At 48.3% G+C, this 18463-nt stretch overlaps 1 protein-coding gene across 2 annotated transcripts in view; it reads left to right on the top strand.

Moving 5' to 3' along the window:
• LOC138284719 (protein argonaute-1) overlaps positions 1-18463 on the top strand; it is a 316972-nt gene that overhangs the window by 232147 nt on the left and 66362 nt on the right. For both annotated transcript variants that reach the window (XM_069223832.1, XM_069223833.1), the window contains exon 13: positions 13076-13235. In XM_069223832.1, coding sequence (XP_069079933.1) covers positions 13076-13235 — 160 coding nt within the window. The remainder of the gene's footprint in view (positions 1-13075; positions 13236-18463) is intronic.

Here is an 18463-nt window from a genome sequence, read left to right on the forward strand (position 1 = left end):
GGGAGGTAAGTGTTTGTCAGTTTTGCAGGTAAGTAAACCACCTACAAGGTTCAAAGTTGGGTCCAAGGTAGCCACCGCTGGGGGTTCAGAGCAATCCCAAAGTTACCACACCAGCAGCTCAGGGCCGGTCAGGTGCAGAGGTCAAAGTGGTGCCCAAAACACATAGGCTTCAATGGCGAAGGGGGTGCCCCGGTTCCAGTCTGCCAGCAGGTAAGTACCTGCGTCTTTGGAGGGCAGACCAGGGGGGTTTTGTAGGGCACCGGGGGAGGGGGGGACACAAGTCAGCACAAAAAGTACACCCTCAGTGGCACGGGGGCGGCCGAGTGCAGAGTGCAAACAGGCGTCAGGTTTGCAATAGGATTCAATGGGAGACCCAGGGGTCTCTTCAGCGAAGCAGGCAAGGGGGGGCTCCTCGGGAAGCCACCACCTGGGCAAGGGAGAGGGCCACCTGGGGGTCGCTTCTGCACTGGAGGTCGGATCCTTCAGGTCCTGGGGGCTGCAGGTGCAATGTCTTTACCAGGTGTCGGGCTCTTTGAAGCAGGCAGTCGCGGTCAGGGGGAGCCTCTGGATTCCCTCTGCAGGTGTCGCTGTGGGCGCTCAGGGGGGTCAACTCAGGCTACTCACGGGCTCGCAGTCGCTGGGGAGTCCTCCCTGTAGTGTTGTTTCTCCACAAGTCGAGCCGGGGGCGTCGGGTGCAGAGTGCAAAGTCTCACGCTTCCGGCAGGAAACGTGTGTTCTTTAAAAGTTGCTTCTTTGTTGCAAAGATGTTTCTTCTTTGGAGCAGAGCCGCTGTCCTCGGGAGTTCTTGGTCCTTTTAGATTCAGGGTAGTCCTCTGAGGCTTCAGAGGTTGCTGGACCCTGTGGAACGCGTCGCTGTTGCAGTTTTTCTTGAAGTGGGGAGACAGGCCGGTAGAGCTGGGGCCAAAGCAGTTGGTGTCTCTGTCTTCTCTGCAGGGCTTTCAGGTCAGAAGTCCTTCTTCGTCTTAGGTTGCAGGAATCTATCTTGCTAGGTTCTGGGAGCCCCTAAGGGGTGTGTTTAGGTCTGGGGGGTTAGTAGCCAATGGCTACTAGCCCTGAGGGTGGCTACACCCTCTTTGTACCTCCTCCCTGAGGGGAGGGGGGCACACCCCTAATCCTATTGGGGGAATCCTCCATCTGCAAGATGGAGGATTTCTAAAAGTCAGAGTAACCTCAGCTCAGGACACCTTAGGGGATGTCCTGACTGGCCAGTGACTCCTCCTTGTTTTTCTCATTATCTCCTCCGGCCTTGCCGCCAAAAGTGAGGCCGTGGCCGGAGGGGGCGGGCAACTCCATTAGCTGGAGTGCCCTGGGGTGCTGTAACAAAGGGGGTGAGCCTTTGAGGCTCACCGCCAGGTGTTACAGTGCCTGCAGGGAGAGGTGAGAGGCACCTCCACCCAGTACAGGCTTTGTTACTAGCCACAGAGTGACAAAGGCATTCTCCCCATGTGGCCAGCAACATGTCTGGTGTGTGGCAGGCTGCTAAAACTAGTCAGCCCACACTGGAAGTCGGGTATGGTTTCAGGGGGCATCTCTAAGATGCCCTCTGGGGTGTATTTTACAAAAAAATGTACACTGGCATCAGTGTGCATTTATTGTACTGAGAAGTTTGATACGAAACTTCCCAGTTTTCAGTGTAGCCATTATGGTGCTGTGGAGTTCGTGTATGACAGACTCCCAGACCATATACTCTTATGGCTACCCTGCACTTACAATGTCTAAGGTTTTGCTTAGACACTGTAGGGGCATAGTGCTCATGTACCTATGCCCTCACCTATGGTATAGTGCACCCTGCCTTAGGGCTGTAAGGCCTGCTAGAGGGGTGACTTATCTATGTCATAGGCAGTGTGCGGTTGGCATGACACCCTGAGGAGAGTGACATGTCGACTTAGTCATTTTATCCCCACTAGCACACACAAGCTGGCAAGCAGTGTGTCTGTGCTGAGTGGGGGGTCCCCAGGGTGGCATAAGACATGCTGCAGCCCTTAGAGACCTTCCCTAGCATCAGGGTCCTTGGTACCAGGGGATTTACCTGGATGCCAGGGTGTGCCAATTGTGGAAACAAAGGTACAGGTTAGGTAAAGAACACTAGTGCTGGGGCCTGGTTAGCAGGCCTCAGCACACTTTCAAATCATAACTTGGCATCAGCAAAGGCAAAACGTCAAGGGGTAACCATGCCAAGGAGGCATTTCCTTCCCCCCCCCCCAAACGAAAGAGGATGAGACTAACCTTTCCCAAGAGAGTCTTCATTTTCTAAGTGGAAGAACCTGGAAAGGCCATCTGCATTGGCATGGGCAGTCCCAGGTCTGTGTTCCACTATAAAGTCCATTCCCTGTAGAGAGATGGACCACCTCAACAGTTTTGGATTTTCACCTTTCATTTGCATTAGCCATCTGAGAGGTCTGTGGTCGGTCTGAACTACAAAGTGAGTACCAAAGAGGTATGGTCTCAGCTTCTTCAGGGACCAAACCACAGCAAAGGCCTCCCTCTCAATGGCACTCCAACGCTGCTCCCTGGGGAGTAACCTCCTGCTAATGAAAGTAATAGGCTGGTCAAGGCCATCATCATTTGTTTGGGACAAAACTGCCCCTATCCCATGTTCAGAGGCATCAGTCTGCACAATGAACTGCTTGGATAATCTGGAGCTTTGAGAACTGGTGCTGTGCACATTGCTTGTTTCAGGGTGTCAAAGGCCTGTTGGCATTCTACAGTCCAGTTTTACCTTCTTGGGTATTTTCTTGGAGGTAAGTTCTGTGAGGGGTGTCACTATAGATCCATATCCCTTCACATACCTCCTGCAGGACCCAGTCAAGCCAAGGAATGCCCTGACTTGAGTCTGGGTTTTTGGAGCTGCCCAGTCCAGAATAGTCTGGATCTTAGGCTGGAGTGTCTGAACTTGGCCTCCACCTACATATTGTCCCAAGTAAACCACAGTTCCCTGCCCTATCTGACATTTGGATGCCTTGATAGAGAGGCCTGCTGCTTGCAGGGCCTTCAAAACCTTCTTCAGGTGGACCAGGTGATCCTGCCAGCTGGAGCTAAAGACAGCAATATCGTCAAGATAAGCTGCACTAAAGGACTCCAAGCCAGCAAGGACTTGATTCACCAACCTTTGGAAGGTGGCAGGGGCATTCTTTAAACCAAAGGGCATAACAGTAAACTGATAATGCCCATCAGGTGTGGAGAATGCTGTCTTTTCTTTTGCTCCTGGTGCCATTTTGATTTGCCAGTACCCTGCTGTCAAGTCAAAGGTACTTAAGGATCTGGCAGCACCTAGTTTGTCTATCAATTCATCTGCCCTTGGAATGGGATGGGCATCTGTCTTGGTGACAGAATTAAGGGCCAGATGTAGGAAACAGTTTGCGACTCGCAAACGGCAACAATTGCCGTTTGCGAGTCGCAAACCGGAGTTTCCTATGCAGAAATGCATTTTGCGAGTCGGGACCGACTCGCAAAATGCATTTCCGACTCGCAAATAGGAAGGGGTGTTCCCTTCCTATATGCGACTCGCAGTGGTATGCAATTCCATTTGCGACCGCGTATGCGGTGGATGGTAACCCACTCGCAAATTGGAAGGGGTCCCCATTGGACCCCTTCCCCTTTGTGAATGGACCACAAAATATTTTTTCAGGGCAGATAGTGGTCCAAGGAACCACTACCTGCCCTGAAAAAATACCGAAACAAAAGGTTTCTGATTTTTTTTTTAAGTGCAACTCGTTTTCCTTTAAGGAAAACGGGCTACACTTGAAAAAAAAAAAACTGCTTTATTGGCAAGCAGTCACGGACATGGAGGTCTGCTGACTACAGCAGGCCTCCATGTCAGTGAGTGCCCATAGTCGCTATAGGGCCGCAATTTGGGACCCACCTCATTAATATTAATGAGGTGGGTCTTTGCGACCCCATAGCGACTCGCAGACGGTGTCTGAGACACCGTTCTGCATTGCAAATTGCGAGTTGCAATTTTCGAGTTGCTTGGACTCGCAAATTGCAACTCGCAAATTACCTACATCTGGCCCTAAGTCCTCTGTAGTCCACACAAAACCTCATCTCTCTCTTTCCATCTTTGGTGTGAGGTTTGGGGACTAAGACCACTGGGATAGCCCAGGGGCTGTCAGAGTGTTCAATGACTCCCAATTCCAGCATCTTGTGGACTTCCACCTTGATGCTTTCCTTAACTTGGTCAGAAAATTTTGTTTTTGACAGGCATGCTGTCTCCTGTGTCCACATCATGGGTACACAGGTGTGTCTGACCAGGGGTTAGAGAAAAGAGTTCAGCAAACTGTTGCAGGACCTTCCTACAGTCAGATTGCTGTTGGCCAGAGAGGGTGTGTGAATAGATCACTCCATCAACTGAGCCATCTTTAGGGTCTGTGGAGAGGAGATCAGGGAGAGGTTCACTCTCAGCTTCCTGGTCCTCATCTGTTACCATCAACAGATTCACATCTGCCCTGCCATGGAAGAGTTTGAGGCGGTTCACATGGATCACCCTTTTGGGGGTCCTGTTAGTGCCTAGGTCTACCAGGTAGGTGACCTGACTCTTTCTCTCTAGCACTGGGTAAGGGCCACTCCATTTGTCCTGAAGTGCCCTGGGAGCCACAGACTCCAGAACCCAGACTTTCTGCCCTGGCTGAAACTCAACCATGGCAGACTTTTGGTCATACCACATCTTCTGGAGTTGTTGGCTGGCCTCAATTTTTTTACTTGCCTTTTCCATGTACTCTGCCATCCTTGAACGTAGGCCTAGTACATAGTCCACCATATCTTGTTTAGGCTCATGAAGAGGTCTCTCCCAGCCTTCTTTTACAAGAGCTAGTGGTCCCCTTACAGGATGGCCAAACAGAAGTTCAAAGGGGGAAAACCCTACTCCCTTCTGAGGCACCTCTCTGTAGGCGAAAAGCAGACATGGAAAGAGGACATCCCATCTCCTTTTGAGTTTTTCAGGGAGCCCCATGATCATGCCTTTCAATGTCTTGTTAAATCTTTCAACAAGACCATTGGTTTGTGGATGGTATGATGTGGTGAATTTGTAAGTCACCCCACACTCATTCCACATGTGTTTCAGGTATGCTGACATGAAGTTGGTACCTCTGTCAGACACCACCTCCTTAGGAAATCCCACTCTGGTAAAAATACCAATGAGTGCTTTGGCTACTGTAGGGGCAGTAGTCGACATAATGGGAATTGCTTCAGGGTATCTAGTAGCATGATCCACTACTACTAGTATGTATTGGTTCCCGGAGGCTGTGGGAGGTTCAAGTGGACCCACTATGTCCACACCCACTCTTTCAAAGGGGACCCCCACCACTGGAAGTGGAATGAGGGGGGTCTTTGGGTGTCCACCTGTCTTACCACTGGCTTGACAGGTGGCACAGGAGACACAAAATTCCTTGACCTTCTGGGACATGTTGGGCCAATAGAAGTGGTTGACTAATCTCTCCCACGTCTTGGTCTGTCCCAAATGCCCAGCAAGAGGAATATCATGAGCTATGGTCAAGATGAACTCCCTAAACTCCTGAGGCACTACCACTCTCCTAGTGGCACCAGGTTTCGGAACTCTTGCCTCAGTGTAAAGGAGTCCATCTTCCCAATAGACTCTATGTGTTCCTGTTATTTTTCCTTTGGACTCTTCAGCAGCTTGCTGCCTAAGGCCTTCAAGAGAGGGACAGGTTTCTTGCCCCTTACACAACTGTTCCCTTGAGTGTCCTCCTGGGCCTAGGAGCTCAACCTGATAAGGTTCTAACTCCATGGGCTCAGTTCCCTCAGAGGGCAGAACTTCTTCCTGGGAAGAGAGGTTCTCTTTCTCTTATTGTGTTGAAGCTGGTTCCCCAGACTTCTTTCCTTTTCTCTTGGAGGGTTGGGCCCTTTTTCCAGGCTCCAAAACCACTTTTTCACCCTGAGCCTTGCACTGTGCCCTTGTCTTGACACACACCAGTTCAGGGATACCCAGCATGGCTGCATGGGTTTTGATTTCTACCTCAGCCCATGCTGAGGACTCCAAGTCATTTCCAAGCAGTCTACAGGGATATATGAGGAGACCACCACCTGTTTCAGGCCATTGACCGCTCCCCACTCTAAAGTTACCATAGCCATGGGATGTACTTTAGTCTGATTGTCAGCGTTGGTGACTGGATAAGTTTGTCCAGCCAGGTATTGAGCAGGGGAAACCAGTTTCTCTGTCACCATGGTGACACTGGCACCTGTATCCCTCAGGACTTCTACACTTGTCCCATTAATTAAGAGTTGCTGCCTGTATTTTTGCATATTAGGGGGCCAGGCAGCCAGTGTGGCTAAATCCACCCCACCCTCAGAGACTAATGTAGCTTCAGTGTGAACCCTGATTTGCTCTGGGCACACTGTTGATCCCACTTGGAGACTGGCCATTCCAGTGTTAGCTGGAGTAGAGTTAGAAGTGGAACCTTTCTTGGGACATGCCTTGTCTCCAGTTTGGTGTCCTTGATGATTACAGCTACGATACCAGGCCTTTTTGGGATCAAAATTTTTACCCTTGTACCCAAAAGTGGATTGTGAAGAGGCTCTGGACCCTCCCTCCTGAGCAGGTTTTTGGGGCCCTCTAGAAGTCTCTTTACTTTTCCCTTTGGATGTCTCAACACTCTTCCCCTGGGGAGTCTTTGTGACCCCTTTCTTTTGGTCACCCCCTGTGGAAGTCTTGGTCACCCTAGTCTTGACCCAATGGTCCGCCTTCTTTCCCAATTCTTGGGGAGAAATTGGTCCTAGGTCTACCAGATGCTGATGAAGTTTATCATTGAAACAATTACTTAACAGGTGTTCTTTCACAAGTAAATTGTACAGCCCATCATAATCATTTACACCACTGCCATGAATCCAACCATCCAGTGTTTTTATTGAGTAGTCTACAAAATCAACCGAGGTCTGGCTCGAGGATTTTTGAGCCCCCCTGAACCTAATTCTATACTCCTCAGTGGAGAATCCAAAGCCCTCAATCAGGGTAGCCTTCATGAGGTCTTAGGATTCTGCATATTTTCCAGAGAGTGTGAGGAGTCTATCTCTACACTTTCCAGTGAACATTTCCCAAAGGAGAGCACCCCAGTGAGATCTGTTTACTTTTCTGGTTGCACAAGCCCTCTCAAAAGCTGTGAACCATTTGGTGATGTCATCACCATCTTCATATTTAGTTACAATCCCTTTTGGGATTTTCAACATGTCAGGAGAATCTCTGACCCTATTTAAGTTGCTGCCACCATTGATGGGACCAAAACCCATCTCTTGTCTTTCCCTTTCTATGGCTAGGAGCTATCTCTCTAAACCAATTTTTTGACCATCCTGGCTAACAGGAGGTCATCTTCATTGAGGCTGCCCTCAATGCTTCAAGAGTTGCTGGACTCTCCTGTGAGAGAAGCAGCATCTCTGACTATCACATTTGGAGTCAGGGTTTGAGAGACCCTGGGCTCCCTATCTAGGACTGGAGGTGGGAAATCCTCCAGGTCAGTAGGGTCCCCCTCTGAGAGGCCATTATCAGAAGGGTTGTTTTTAGCAGACTCTTCCAAAAGCTCCTGGAGCTGTACTGATTTTGCAGAGAGACCTTAACTCTGACATCCTAAGATGCAGGTAAGGGGTGACGTTGAGTTCCATCACTATCTCTTCTGCATTAGACATTATGGGGGTTATTACAACATTGGAGGAGGTGTTAATCCGTCCCAAAAGTGACGGTAACGTGACGGATTTACCACCAGCCGTATTATGAGTCCATTATATCCTATGGAACTCGTAATACGGCTGATGGTATATCCGTCACATTTGGGGCGGATTAACACCTCCTCCAAAGTTGTAATAACCCCCTATGTTTCTAAAAGTTGGAATACTTTTTAAGAATCTAAAACTATCTCTAGAACTTAATTCAAACTTTTACAAAACTTTTAAACTCTAAAAGAAATGCTAACAGGGACTAACACAAGGCCCTAGCAGGACTTTTAAAAATTTAGAAAAATAGCTCAAATTTTAAAAATCAGTTTCTAATGACAATCTTTGGAATTTAGTTGTGTCATCAGGTAGTGGCTGAGTAGTCCAGCAAATGCAAAGTCTTGTACCCCACCGATGATCCACCAATGTAGGAAGTTGGCTCTGTATGTACTATTTCAAAGTAAGAAATAGCATGCACAGAGTCCAAGGGTTCCCCTTAGAGGTAAGATAGTGGCAAAAAGAGATAATTCTAATGCTCTATTTTGTGGTAGTGTGGTCGAGCAGTAGGCTTATCAGAGGGTAGTGTTAAGTATTTGTTGCACACACACAGGCAATAAATGGGGAACACACACTCAAAGACAATTCCAGGCCAATAGGTTTTTATATAGAAAAATATATTTTCTTAGTTTATTTTAAGAACCACAGGTTCAAGATTTACAGACAATACTTTAAATGAAAGGTATTTCACTTAGGAACTTTAGGAACTTTGAATTAGCAAAATAGCATATACAGTTTTCACACAAATGGCAATAAGCTATTTTAAAACTGGACACAGTGCAATTTTCAACAGTTCCTGGGGGAGGTAAGGGTTTGTTAGTTTTGCAGGTAAGTAAACCACCTACAGGGTTCAAAGTTGGGTCCAAGGTAGCCCACCGTTGGGGGTTCAGAGCAACCCCAAAGTTACCACACCAGCAGCTCAGGGCCGGTCAGGTGCAGAGGTCAAAGTGGTGCCCAAAACACATAGGCTTCAATGGAGAAGGCGGTGCCCCCGTTCCAGTCTGCCAGCAGGTAAGTACCCGAGTCTTCGGAGGGCAGACCAGGGGGGTTTTGTAGGGCGCCGGAGGGGACACAGGTCAGCACAAAAAGTACACCCTCAGCGGCACGGGGGCGGCCGGGTGCAGTGTGCAAACAGGCGTCTGGTTTGCAATGTAATCCAATGGGAGACCAAGGGGTCTCTTCAGCGATGCAGGCAGGCAAGGGGGGGGGGCTCCTCGGGTAGCCACCACCTGGGCAAGGGAGAGGGCCACCTGGGGGTCGCTCCTGCACTGGAGGTCGGATCCTTCAGGTACTGGGGGCTGCGGATGCAGTGTTCTTACCAGGCGTCGGGTCTTTGAAGCAGGCAGTCGCGGTCAGGGGGAGCCTCGGGATTCCCTCTGCAGGCGTCGCTGTGGGGGCTCAGGGGTGTCAACTCTGGCTGCTCACGGGCTTGCAGTCGCCGGGGAGTCCTCCCTGTAGTGTTTGTTCTCCACAAGTCGAGCTGGGGGCGTCAGGTGCAGAGTGCAAAGTCTCACGCTTCCTGCGGGAAACATGTGTTCTTTCAAAGTTGCTACTTTGTGGCAAAGATGCTTCTTTTTTGGAGCAGAGCCGCTGTCCTCTGGAGTTCTTGGTCCTTTTAGATGCAGGGTAGTCCTCTGAGGCTTCAGAGGTCGCTGGACCCTGTGGAACGCGTCGCTGGAGCAGTTCTTCTGAAGTGGGGAGACAGGTAGAGCTGGGGCCAAAGCAGTTGGTGTCTCCGTCTTCTCTGCTGGTTTTTCAGCTCAGCAGTCCTTCTTCATCTTACGTTGCAGGAATCTATCTTGCTGTGTTCTGGGAGCCCCTAAATACTCGATTTAGGGGTGTGTTTAGGTCTGGGGGGTTAGTAGCCAATGGCTACTAGCCCTGAGGGTGGCTACACCCTCTTTGTGCCTCCTCCCTGAGGGGAGGGGAGCACATCCCTAATCCTATTGAGGGAATCCTCCATCCGCAAGATGGAGGATTTCTAAAAGTCAGAGTCACCTCAGCTCAGGACACCTTAGGGGCTGTCCTGACTGGCCAGTGACTCCTCCTTGTTTTTCTCATTATCTCTTCCGGCCTTGCCGCCAAAAGTGGGGCCGTGGCCGGGGGGGGCGGGCAACTCCACTAGCTGGAGTGCCCTGGGGTGCCGTAACAAAGGGGGTGAGCCTTTGAGGCTCACCGCCAGGTGTTACAGTTCCTGCAGGGGGAGGTGAGAAGCACCTCCACCCAGTACAGGCTTTGTTACTAGCCACAGAGTGACAAAGGCACTCTCCCCATGTGGCCAGCAACATGTCTGGTGTGTGGCAGGCTGCTAAAACTAGTCAGCCCACACTGGAAGTCGGTATGGTTTCAGGGGGCATCTCTGGGGTGTATTTCACAATGAAATGCACACTGGCATCAGTGTGCATTTATTGTGCTGAGAAGTTTGATACCAAACTTCACAGTTTTCAGTGTAGCCATTATGGTGCTGAGGAGTTCGTGCATGACAGACTCCCAGACCATATACTCTTATGGCTACCCTGCACTTACAATGTCTAAGGTTTTGCTTAGACACTGTAGGGGCATAGTGCTCATGCACTTATGCCCTCACCTATGGTATAGTGCACCCTGCCTTAGGGCTTTAAGGCCTGCTAGAGGGGTGACTTATCTATACCTATAGGCAGTGTGAGGTTGGCGTGGCACCCTGAGGGGAGTGCCATGTCGACTTAGTCATTTTATCCCCACTAGCACACACAAGCTGGCAAGCAGTGTGTCTGTGCTGAGTGAGGGGTCCCCAGGGTGGCATAAGACATGCTGCAGCCCTTAGAGACCTTCCCTGGCATCAGGGCCCTTGGTACCAGGGGTACCAGTTACAAGGGACTTACCTGGATGCCAGGGTGTGCCAATTGTGGAAACAAAGGTACAGGTTAGGGAAAGAACACTGGTGCTGGGGCCTGGTTAGCAGGCCTCAGCACACTTTCAAATCAAAACATAGCATCAGCAAAGGCAAAAAAGTCAGGGGTAACCATGCCAAGGAGGCATTTCCTTACACATGAGCTTTGCATGTCTCCTAGATAAGTGTGGCTGCTCATCCACAGCTACCTCTAGAGAGCATGGATTCTAGACACTGCCTACATTTCACTGAGAGGGGATACCTGGACCTGGTGTAAGGTGTGAGTACCATAGGTCCCCAGCACACACGAGGCCAGCTTCCTACAGGCCTGAACTGCGAGTCCACAGTCTAGCCCGCAATGCCAGGTCCCCTCCAAGCCAAAACGCAAGCAACCATCAATTGTTTTTTGCCTATTTAAGCCTCGTCCAAGGGGAACAGCTTGAGTTGGGACCCCTATCTGGGCTTCTTTGTTGCACTTAGGGCATCTGCTGCTACAAACAAAAGATAGAAGGAATGCCTGAATTACTCTCAGCTACTGCAAATTGTCAGACCATGTTCAATATGGATGGTAGAGTCATTGTCCCCTAATCACCATCCCTTTCTGTTTTTTACTGTACCTAAGATACCCATTAATAAAGGTTCTGTTTACCTTAAGGTATTTTAGGTGATCTGGGTCTCTCCTTTATCCAGGAAACATTATTAAAATCTCTCTCCTACAGAAGTTGAGTCCACCCTGGTAGTATCATCATATCAGGGCAGATGAGAAAGGCACGGATGAAGCATGCCACAATAAGCAGGTGAGGCTTCCTTTTTCAATATAACTGCCACTCCTTGGTCGGATAGGCCCTAATTTGTGAAAGCAGTTAGGTTTACCTGACTCACACCAGTAATTGATTGTGGCCCCTAATTAGTCCTCACAGCTATTACCATCACCTCTTTTTGTGACCTTTACGCCATGTTCCAGACCATGATTTTTTTCCCACTATCCCACTTGAGACCAGGACAAGAGAGTTGTGATCCTAATCCCGTAGAACAGTCTAGCCCAAACTGCCAGGCATTCCTTCCATCACTTTGTTGTTTGATGCAACAGACACTATTACATGCCCCCATTTCTAACACCTCAGTAGTTAAATCAGCTGTATAGGAGAGTGTTCTCCTATTACAAACTGCCTCAGTGCTATATGGATTGAACAAATACTGTACGTGCACATGGATATTAGTGTAAACTGAAAGGTTGGGAGGCTTTAGGTGTCACCTACGACAGCGCATGTGCAGTCTGTTGTGAGACATGTTGCTAAGATACAGTGGCTTAAAGCCCACCTATTGCTGACCGTTGACTGCCTTTATTGTCACTTTATTTCCATGTTATTCATCAGCTTCCACATTCAGATTTTCCACATATTATTCCACATAAGTTTTTTGATATGTGGTATATATCGTGTTCTATAAGAACCGTGCTGGATCTTTATGAGTAGTGATAAATAACACCTAGGTTCCAACGAACCCCAAATCGTGGCCCTAGAAACTCCTACTCAGATTATTTTCTTCTGTTATTGGGTTTAGAAGTTTTGCAAGTGCGCCGTGAACAATACTACACACCAGTAACTATTTTAGCACTGAGGAGCGGTAGATGATTTCGGGGCATTGGTGTTTTGGTTTCTGCAAAAAGTACCTGTTATTCTGCTTTCTGATATAGTCTGCTTATGAGCTTTAAATTCGTTCCGATATAAAATGTTTGCATGCAAGTGTAAACTCCACTCGCGTAAAGTGCTCAGATACCCATTGGGTCTTATTGGCGTAACATAAAATGTGAATTAGAAAAAACAATAAAGTTTACTTTGTAACTTACCGCAACGCTGTCGGCAGGGAGAAAAAGCGCTGCAGAACATTCCGCTGGTCAATCATTTCGCAGTTTGATCTGATCTTTTACCACCAGCAGTACCTGGATTAGCCTGATTAATACATTTTTTCAATGTTATGCACCTAAAGGGACAGCGAGATCAATGATTTGCTTGAGGTTGCTCCGTTTAGTTAATTGGAAAACTGGCATTAGGAATCTGAACTCCAGTTACTCATACCCTACTCACTGTTCCACAGCTCCTTCTCTTGCTGTTGGGAAATCATGTTTTATTCAACTGTAAGTAATTAGATATCTTGGTGGGCTGCCCAGAGACATGCAGGTTAAAAATCCAGCAAGTCTGTCTCCGTTTTTCGTTCTTCCACTGTCGGCACTGCAACTATCTCTGTGATTCATAAAATCAATTGTTTCACTGCCTAGAGTCCATTTTGGTTGTCGTTTGCACTATGTAAAAGTAGGTTTTAATTGTATTCGCTTCTGTGGTTGTCTTCTTACAGGAGACGAGCTGCAAGATGTGGGTGACATTGGGGACACAATCATATTGTGTAGATAGCTAACCCATGTTAATCCCCTGAAAGATCTAAGCATCTTACTTTATTCATTGGTTTTCTTAGCTGAGGTGAAGCGAGTTGGGGATACTCTGCTTGGAATGGCTACGCAATGTGTGCAGGTGAAGAATGTGGTAAAGACCTCTCCACAGACCCTTTCCAACCTCTGCCTCAAGATCAACGTTAAACTGGGTGGAATTAACAACATTCTCGTACCTCACCAACGGTAAGTTGTAGGTGGTTACGCATAGACAACATCAAAGGAACAAGTTTTTAAATTCTCTCTACTGCTGAAATCCTTAACCATTCTGCTATGTTTCAGTTTTATCCCCCAAACTCTTTACCTCCGAGATGCTAATAACTGCAGCTGCTTTAAGCAGTTCTTTCATGATGTTGGTGAATATTTTTATTTTCCTTTTGAGCACCTGATAACCATAATTGCATGTTTTGATTAATCTAATGTTAGTTTGGAACCCCTGGGAAGGAACGTTGAGACCCACTCTTTGTGCAAAATGATGAAACTTCCTCACTTGTATTTAAGAATGGGTGTCTGCGATTGGTTGCTCGATAGGTAATTTGTCCTATCTAAGCCATTAAAATCGTCATGGATACATGCATAGGGTTAGAAGAGGTCTTCCTAAATCCAGCTTCATTAAATCAAGGGCTGTAAAAGTTGCAGTGCCTATAGTCTTGTTGTTGTGCTCTCTGCAGAGCACTGTCCACACCTCCTACTAGCAGCTGTGCATGCTCTTAGACTCACATTGATGACTGAAAGTGCATTGGGTTCCTGCTAACCAGGTCCCCAGTGCCAGATCTCTTTCCCTAAACTGTACAATTGTTTCCCTAATTGGAAAATCCTTTAGCACCCTCTGTAAGTCCCTAGGAAATGGTACCCATAGTTCCTAGGGCCTAAGGTGTCAAAGAGGGTCCATACGGATTGCAGCACGAATTGTGCCATCCTAAGGGACCCCTCACTAAGCACTGACAGGCTGCCATTGTAGGCTGCATGTCTTAGTGCAGGCAAAATTAAAAACACGACATGTCACACAGCCATGTCCTCTAACACTGCATGCAATATGTGTAACTCACTCCTCTAGCATGCTTTGCTGCCCCAAGGCAGGGTGCCTTATATTACATGTGAGAGTATATCTGCAAGAGCAGATGTACCCCTGTTCTGTCTTTGTCAATTCTCAGACATAATAAGTGGCCAAGGATGCCATTTTAAATGCATGTGCTGGACACTGGTCAATACGAGTTCCCCCAGCTTCATGATGGCTTCACTCAAGATAGGGTTGTTTGGTATAGAATATCTCATATTGGTGAACCCACACTGATGCCAGTGTTTGATTTACCAATACATGCACCCAGAGGGTACCTTAGAAGTGCCCCCTGAAACCCTACCAGCCTATGGTGTGCTTGCTGACTGGTTTCTGACAGCCTGCCACCTGAGACACAGTTCTGGCCCGAGTTATATAGAATATATATTTCAAAAGTGCTCCCAGCATAATCCGTAGGTCGCAGCACGCCCGTTCCACAGTAGAAAGGGAGAAACCCAATGATGAAGCATGCCCTCAAGAGGTAACCTCTGATGGGTGAGGGTTTTTTAAGAAAAATATTTTTTTTCCTATTCTTCTCCGGTGGAGACTCTTTTCCTGCTGGGCTAAGAAGGCCAAGGACACTGAAGAGCTATGAAAGCAGAAGAGGAGAAAAGAAGCAGCTGACCTGGTACCAAACCACCTGGTCTGTCTACGTCCCTTGTCGAAAAGCTGCAACAATGTCGACTTGTCCTGCAGCTGTGACTCCAGAAACTGGGAGATCTGCCTGCCTTTAAAAAAGACTCAAAACCTCCTGTGAAAAGCGGACCTGTTCCCCAGTAAACTCCAAAAGAAGGGACTCTGAAGCCTCTGGCCTGACCTGAAGTCACCACTGCACCTTCTGTCTCTGACCCGAGTTGATTTGAACCACTGGTGCCAACAATGTTCCCCAGCCCTCCAGAGTCCATCGTGATTTTGGACTCCCAGACGACGCCTGCAGCCTCTGCATGCAGCCCCCCTCCACTGCGACCAATCTCATTAAAAAAAAAAGAAAAAAAAAAGAAAACACCTAAGGACACCTCTGCACCCGTCGCCCCTGAGCCGTAGAGAAGAGGACCAAAGGTGCCTACCTGTGCTCAAGCATCGTGAGGCCTGAGCCCGCTGTTGGTTCAGCCCGACTGGCTTCCTTGCCAGAACCTGCAACTTCTTTTCACAGTGACCGATGTACATTGAAATGCATTGGGCACCCGACGCTGTTAGGCATCCTGCAAATGGCCACCCCATGTCACTGGTGGTGTGCTGCTGATGCTGCCTTAGATCTCTACTCACCTTAACTCCTGAAGATTGGTCTTGTAAGTCGCTGTGCTCTACCTGTTTGCAGAACTTGTTTTTCCTCCCACAGGGTAGCATTTCAGAACTCGGAAATTGCACTGCCCCCTTTTTAAAGTGACAAGAATTCTTGTTTTAAAACATACTTACTGGAACAATTTTTCTCTGATGCCTAAACCTATACAAAGATACTTGATATTTTTATAAATTGGTGGGGATCTCCTTTTTTGTTGTGTGTCTCATTTATTGACTATTGTGTGTATTTGTGGATGTCTTGCACTTCTCTGTGTTAAGCCTAAGGCTGCTCGACCACACTACTCCTAAATAGAGCACTTTTGGATTGCATAGCAAGCTCTGTCCATTCACCGGGGTACCCCTAGACTCCTTACACGGTACTTACATACCACAAAAAGGGCCAGCTTCGTACGCATATGGTGGTGTTCTGTATTCATCTGCAACTAGGAAATCATTTTCCCAACATTCTTTCTTAGCTCTGCTAAAGTTATACCATGACTACATCAAGGGCAGTGGTTTTTTTAATCTTATGCCACGAAGTATAGATATTGTACTAATTTCTTGTGCCCCAGAATAGTTACAGTTGTACATCAAATGTGAGATCACTTTCTCTCTCTGCGAATGATGGGTCTTCCTGAGCTAGAGTGGTGGGAAGAGCTGACACTTGCACCTGAATAGGGCTGTGCCTATCCTCCGATCCCCTGAACTGTGTCTGGGTCCAGGGCAGGGAAAGGCAGGGTTTTGTGCACTACAAAGACTTTTTTTTAAGTTTGCCTACTTCAGAGACAGAAATGGGTATAAGTAAGTACTGGGCCTCTGACACCACATACTTCTGGACTGAGGACATTCTGCCAGGAAGAAGAACTAGATGCTATAGGAAGGACTGCCACTCTGCCTACTGTTTTGTAGTGCTGGCCTGCTACTTGCTTCTTCTGCCCTGGGAGTGATAGGACTGGGCTTTGCTTTCTACATCCTGCTTACCAAGGCCCTCCAATGGCTTAAACTGAGCTTGCCTCCTGTTAAGACGTCTCAGGGCCATCAAAGACTTCACCTACCAGCCCTTGGGCTGTGTTGCTGAGAGTCCTGACTTTCCAAGTGGTGCCAAATCCAATCCCAGGGCCCTTGGAAATGAGCTCTGGTGCATCCAAGAAAAACCTAAGCACATCGACTTCAGAGCGACTTCGGACCGGGTGCCGCTCTCTAACTCCACGCTGCCGTCTGTACCGGAGCCGTGGTCCCCACGAAGTACAGCGACCGTGACCTGCAACACAGGCCCGATGTCGCCGCAGCTCCTCCGAAGTCCCGCCACAGCGTGAGAGTGAGAAGCTGGCTTGGTTTGTAGTGCATACCAGAGGTACTTACACCTTTTAACAGGTCCAGTGATCCATGTTAGTGAAATGTAGGCAGTGTCTAGGAGCTTAGGCTGACTAGGGCTAGCTGTAGCAGAGCAGCCACAACTGAACTAGGAGACATGCAAAGCTCTTTCAATACAGTACTGTTACACAAGAAAGACAATACTCAGTGTTACCAAAAATAAAGGTACTTTATTTTAGTGTCACAAGGCCAAAAATATCTTAAAGGCAATACTCCTACTGGAGGTAAGTATTATGCACAATATATACACTAGTAACCAAAATCAGGTAAGTACACAGTCATAAAATGGTGCAAACAGTGAAAAACACAATAGATTGCAATGGGCCTAGTGGCAACACAAACTATATACTAAAATAGTGGAATGCGAATGTTGGTTTTCCCCCTAGACGACTGTAGTGTGTAGAGGGGCGCTGGGAGTGTAAGAAAACACCAAAGGTAAGTAAAGTACTTGTAAGGAAATGCCTCCTTGGCATGGTTACCCCCTGACTTTTTGCCTTTGCTGATGCCAAGTTATGATTTGAAAGTGTGCTGAGGCCTGCTAACCAGGCCCCAGCACCAGTGTTCTTTCCCTAACCTGTACCTTTGTTTCCACAATTGGCACACCCTGGCATCCAGATAAGTCCCTTGTAACTGGTACCCCTGGTACCAAGGGCCCTGATGCCAGGGAAGGTCTCTAAGGGTGCAGCATGTCTTGTGCCACCATGGAGACCCCTCACTCAGCACAGACACACTGCTTGCCAGCTTGTGTGTGCTGGTGGGGATAAAATGACTAAGTCGACATGGCACTCCCCTCAGGGTGCCATGCCAACCTCACACTGCCTATAGGTATAGATAAGTCACCCCTCTTGCAGGCCTTACAGCCCTAAGGCAGGGTGCACTATACCATAGGTGAGGGCATAAGTGCATGAGCACTATGCCCCTACAGTGTCTAAGCAAAACCTAAGACATTGTAAGTGCAGGGTAGCCATAAGAGTATATGGTCTGGGAGTCTGTCATGCACGAACTCCACAGCACCATAATGGCTACACTGAAAACTGGGAAGTTTGGTATCAAACTTCTCAGCACAATAAATGCACACTGATGCCAGTGTACATTTTATTGTAAAATACACCCCAGAGGGCATCTTGGAGATGCCCCCTGTAACCCTACCCGACTACCAGTGTGGGCTGACTAGTTTTAGCAGCCTGCCACACACCAGACATGTTGCTGGCCACATGGGGAGAGTGCCTTTGTCACTCTGTGGCTAGTAACAAAGCCTGTACTGGGTGGAGGTGCCTCTCACCTCCCCCTGCAGGAACTGTAACACCTGGCGGTGAGCCTCAAAGGCTCACCCCCTTGTTACAACACCCCAGGGCACTCCAGCTAGTGGAGTTGCCCGTCCCCTCCGGCCACGGCCCCACTTTTGGTGGCAAGGCCGGAGGAGATAATGAGAAAAACAAGGAGGAGTCACTGGCCAGTCAGGACAGCCCCCAAGGTGTCCTGAGCTGAGGTGACTCTGACTTTTAGAAATCCTCCATCTTGCAGATGGAGGATTCCCCCAATAGGATTAGGGGTGTGCCCCCCACCCCTCAGGGAGGAGCACAAAGAGGGTGTAGCCACCCTCAGGGCTAGTAACCATTAGCTACTAACCCCCCAGACCTAAACACACTCCTAAATCGAGTATTTAGGGGCTCCTAGAACCTAGGTAACTAGATTCCTGCTA

The sequence above is a fragment of the Pleurodeles waltl genome, chromosome 3_1 (genome assembly GCF_031143425.1).
Source record: "Pleurodeles waltl isolate 20211129_DDA chromosome 3_1, aPleWal1.hap1.20221129, whole genome shotgun sequence".
NCBI classification, from domain to species: Eukaryota; Metazoa; Chordata; class Amphibia; order Caudata; family Salamandridae; genus Pleurodeles; species Pleurodeles waltl.